This window comes from Humulus lupulus, chromosome 4, assembly GCF_963169125.1.
Source record: "Humulus lupulus chromosome 4, drHumLupu1.1, whole genome shotgun sequence".
Classification (NCBI taxonomy): domain Eukaryota; kingdom Viridiplantae; phylum Streptophyta; class Magnoliopsida; order Rosales; family Cannabaceae; genus Humulus; species Humulus lupulus.
Window position 1 is genome coordinate 247,303,308 of NC_084796.1, and position 5,236 is coordinate 247,308,543.

The 5,236-nt window shown below is 37.5% G+C and overlaps 1 protein-coding gene across 1 annotated transcript; it reads right to left on the bottom strand.

Annotated features, from left to right (window-relative positions):
- Positions 1-2,630: 2,630 nt before the first annotated feature.
- On the bottom strand, positions 2,631-3,983 carry LOC133833143 (uncharacterized). The gene is made up of 2 exons (XM_062263398.1): positions 3,671-3,983; positions 2,631-3,526 (listed from the first exon to the last, which is right to left on the bottom strand). Exons 1-2 carry the CDS (start codon positions 3,981-3,983, stop codon positions 2,631-2,633), a joined length of 1,209 nt encoding a protein of 402 aa, XP_062119382.1.
- Positions 3,984-5,236: the final 1,253 nt, after the last annotated feature.

Here is a 5,236-nt window from a genome sequence, read left to right on the forward strand (position 1 = left end):
ATCCTGTTTGGAAGAGACTGCCCAAATGTACTTAGCCAACACAATTTTGTTCCAAGAAGGTTGTCCCTGAAACCCAACCCACCAAAGCACTTAGGTCTGCAGACATGCTCCCAAGAGATCCTATGAATTTGCTTCTATTATCCTTCTCACCCCAAAGGAACTTTCTACAAAGACTATCAATTGCTATAACAACTTTTTGAGGCAATATGAAAATATTCATCCAATAGAAACGAATCCCCAACAGAACAGAATTTATTAATTGAACCCGACCAGCATATGATAAGTGACGACTAGCCCACCCTTTCAGACGAGATCTCATTTTTTCAATAAGTATTTCACAGTCACTTGCCCTCCATTTGGTCGGTCTCAAGGGAACTCCCAAATAACTCATGGGAAACTGCCCTTCAGATAGACAAGACTCCTGAAGCAAACTGTCTTTATCCCCAGCAGCAAGCCCACCTATGTAAATTTTGGGTTTGCTTTGATTTATAGAGAGCCCCGAAGTGTTTGTAAACATAGTAAAAGCTTGCTGAATTAGCTTGACTGATTTCTGGTTAGCTTGCAAAACAAGAGAAGGTCATCAGCGAAACAAAGATTAACCAGAATTAAAGATTTACATAAGGGATGAAACCTGAACTCTTTCTCCTTAGAAGTCTTTAACAGCAAACGAGTAAGGTAATCCATCACCATAACAAACAATAAAGGCGAGATTGGGTCTCCTTGTTTAAGACCTCTAGCACCTTGAAACCGCCCTTGAATACTGCCATTCAACACTAAGGAGTAAGAAGAACCCCTGAGACAAACCATAATCCATATAATAAACCTCTTCGGAAAGCAAAAAGCATTAAGAAGGTTTTCCAAAAAATCCCAGTCAATTGAGTCATAAGCTTTGCTTATATCAATCTTCATAAGACAACGAGGAGATATATTTCTCCTATTATAACCTTTAAGCAAGTCTTGGAGAATAAGAACATTATGGGCAAGAAAGCGATTCTTAATAAAAGCCCCTTGATTTTGACTTATCAAAGAAGGAAGCACAAGTTTAAGCCTATTGCACAACATTTTGGAAATGCATTTATATAAAGTATTACAATAAGCAATAGGCCTAAAATCTGAAGCATTAACTGGTTGATCAACTTTCGGAATTAGAGATAATAAAGTACTGTTCAAAGATTGAGGAATGTTAGTTGTCTCAAAAAATTCTAGAACAGCCAAAGCAATTTCCTTACTGATATCCTTCCATAAAGCTTTAAAGAAGCTTGTCCCATACCCATCCAGACCTGGGCTTTTGAGAGAATGGATGCTAAACATAGTTGCTTTAACCTCCTTGACAGTGAATGGTTTAATCAAACTCAGCTGGTCATCACTGCTCAAAACCGATCCATAACAGATAGCTTGACTATCAATAACCCCTGAAGCTTTACTAGCTGTACCCAGAATTTTTTTGAAATGGTTCAGAAAATGAGCAGTTACTTTATCATACTCATCAACAATCTGCCCCTCATCAAAAACAAAAGAGACAATCCTATTAGCTAACTTTCTTTTCTTTAAACTAGCATGAAAAAAATGAGGAGTTGGCATCCCCAAACCGTAACCAATCAATTTTACTCTTTTGATAAAGATAGCTAGCATATAACTTCTCATGCCTCTTAAACTCAAGATAAGCCACCCGATCTTCATTGCATAACACTCTATTGGACGGATCAGCAAGACATTTAGAGCGAGCTTGCTGATAATCAAGTTTGCTTCTCTCATAATTACAAGTAACATTCCCCATAATCTTCCAGTTAAAATTCTTCAGGATATGCTTAAGACGGATTAACTTCCAACTAATTTGCTCTAATCCCCTGCCAGAAAATCTTAGAGATTGCCTCCAGTTATTAAGAACTACTTCTCTAAATTGAGGGTGAGAAGTCCACATGTTGTAAAAACGAAATGGAAGCACCCCCACCCTTATAGCAGGCAGCTGCTTTATCAAAATCAGAGAGTGATTAGAACCAATCTCCCAGTGAACCCCAGCCGAAGCTAAAGGATGCTCATCCATCCAAGCCTCATTAACAAACACCCTATCCAACTTAGAAAAAATACGAGCCCCACCTTCTTGATTATTAGACCAAGTGTAAAACGGACCCATAGTCTTCATTTCTTCAACCAGACCAAGATCTAACCATTGTCTAGCATCCTCCATTTCTTTCACTGTGATTGGACGGCCACCCAGTCTATCATTTGGATTAAAAACAGCGTTGAAATCCCCTAGAACCATCCAAGCTTTGCTAGGCCAAGACAAATGGGCCAAATCCATCCATAAGGACCTCCTCATTTCCAAATTATTAGAGCCGTAAACAAAAGTAATACAGAAAACAGACTTATTATGCAACCTTACTTGACAGTGTAAGAGTTGATCACTTTCCTGTAACACTTCCAGCTGCGCCAATTTAGAATTCCAAATCACTAAGATTCGACCTTCCACAACTTTGCTACTGTAAAACTCCCAACCATAAAACATAGTGCTCATAACTTCTTTCAGTTTAACTCCCCTGATTTTTGTTTCAAGCAGAGCCCCAAGCCCAACTTTATTCAGCCTACACACATCCAGAATGATCTTCTGTTTATTCACCTTATTCATCCCTCTAACATTCCAACTCATTATGTTGATGCAATCCATGAGTATTTGATTTGATTGGGACTTTAATTGCTGGTTTCTGACCTTCCTGAAGAACACTAAACTGGTTTATGGCTTGTTTAATAGAATTCTGGACTCCATGCCTCTTGACTCTTGTCTTTTTCGGAGAAATCCAGCTAGCCTCTACTGGATTAGGAGAAACCTGGACATCAGCTAATTGAGAGGAGCTGGTTTGATGAACTAAACCAGCTTCAGACGGACTAACATTGATTTTAGATTCAGATGTATTTCCATTTTGGCAATCTGCCCTCTCTACCACTTCTTGTTCTGTACTAAAACTACCATCATTTCCTTCCATTTGCTTCACCTCTTTCTTCCTCCAAACAGCTTCAGAAACAAACTTACATGAAGAAACTGAGTGACCCAATTTCTTACAATTAGAGCACTTTGTTGGCAGCCATTCATAGTCAATAATCTGTTCCACAATTTGTCCCTTATCGTTAAAATAGCTAATGAACTTCGGAAGTGTATTAGCTATCTCCATCTCAACTAAGACTCTAGCGAACTTAATCATAGATCGATTCTGAGTAATTTTGTCAATCATTATGGGTTTTCCTATTGTGATAACAAGAGCACTCAAACAGTTCACTCCCCAGTATTGCAACCCAAGATCAGGCAGCCTAATCCATATTGGTACTGATTTGATGGATTTCAGAGACTCAATATCAGTGGTCCAAGGGCGGAGGACAACTAGTTTCCTATCAAAGTGCACTACCCCTGATTCTAACACTAGATCCCTTGTTGCCTCATCTCTGAATTTCACCATAGTAAATCTAGCATTCATTCGGGCAACACTCACAATGCCAAGGTTTCCCCAAATCCTTTTAACAAATCCCTCAAACACTGCCAGAGGAGGATTTTCCCCAATTACAACTCAAATTATCGCAGATTTCCAGAATGAAGCTTCTACTTCAATCTCCTCCATATCCAATTTCGCAATAACCTAGCCATCCTTCTGATATAGTTCTGAGTAATGAAGCTTTGTACCACCATGAGAGGGAATTGATTCGCGAAACTTAGCCCAAGTTTCCTTGGCTGAATCCTGGAAGGATTGCTCTTCGACTTCTGCAGCCCAGGTTGTTGTTTCGTGGTTCATATCAAGATCGTAGCCCTTCTTCGAACCTTCATCCAAAGACCGAACATCATACTCCTGTTCTTCCGTAAGCCCTAACCCTTCAGGTTCTTCTATCACTGGTTCTTCAGGACGTTTTTGTTCAGATTCTTCGTCATTAGTTGAAGGGAGCTCCAAAGAGATAACATGTTTTGCAAACTTCAGCCCAGGTTTTCGCCTCCTCGCCATGGAAGAGAGAGAGCCTGAGCAACACGCTTGGTAAGAACAAGTTAACTAAATATTGTTGCTGGGTATATTTAGTTAATGATCTATAAAACCGGGTAAATATGAACAAATCCCTAAATAATATTTTTTTTTGTTTATTTGTTAAACTTTTGATAATAAAAACAATACAGTGTGGTGGAGAAAAGAGAATAATAAAAGACAGTTTTAATAATGAATATTATGTTGGTTAAAAAAAAAATTAATATATGTAAATATTAGTTTAGTTATTTTTGTACATTGTTGAACATTTATTTCTAAAGCCTAAAATAATAGAAATACGAAAAATAATTGGAAATTTAAATTTTTATTGAAATAACAATTATTGTATTATAATTATATTTATAGGAAAATTTTATGGTGCATTCTTTGTATTGAGCAAAAAATTGTCCACGTACCGAAACGATCAATGTGTAACATGCACCCTTTTTTTGGGGTGTTACGGTGCACTATAATAGCACCCTATATATCTCTTTTATATAAGGGAAATTTGAGTTTTATGCTTAATGAGATATACTAAATCAAAAAAATGCTAGACACTTAAATCATTTCAAAACAATGCCAAATTTTTTGACAATACCCAAAATACCCCTCTCATAATTTTTCTCACCCCTTCCTCTTCCCTCTTCCCTCTCTCTCCCTCAACACATTCCTCTCAACTCCCTCTCTTGAAAAAAAATTCATGGGTAAGATAAAATATCATAGAAATCAATGTAATGGCAAGTATTCAACACTTAGGACACTAAAATACTACATTTCGAACAGATTTGGACATGATTTTTGGGTTTTTTTTGCGATTTTTTTCAGATCTGAAACTTTGAAATCTGCAGAAAATCGACGTGGTTCGATGGTGGTTCGATGGTGCTCGATGCCAGCTCGATGGGGCCTTCAAAATCAAGATTTTCATGAAAAAATCGATGTTGCTCGATGGTGGTTCGATGGAGGTTCGATGGTGGTTCGATGGTGTTCGATGCGATTCTTGCAAGATACGTAATTTTTCACTCGGGTATCCGTTTGGGGTGATTTTTTTTTTATTTTGGGTATTTTTTCAAGATCTACACGTTTGGGATGTGTATATACACATTTGGGAAATGTAAATCTTGAAAAAAATGACAAATGCAAAACATACCTCATGTTCAAGATATGTTTTGGTATGTTTTCAAGTTCTAAACTTTGAAAATGTGTATATGAACATATAAAACGTGTAGATCTCAAAAAAA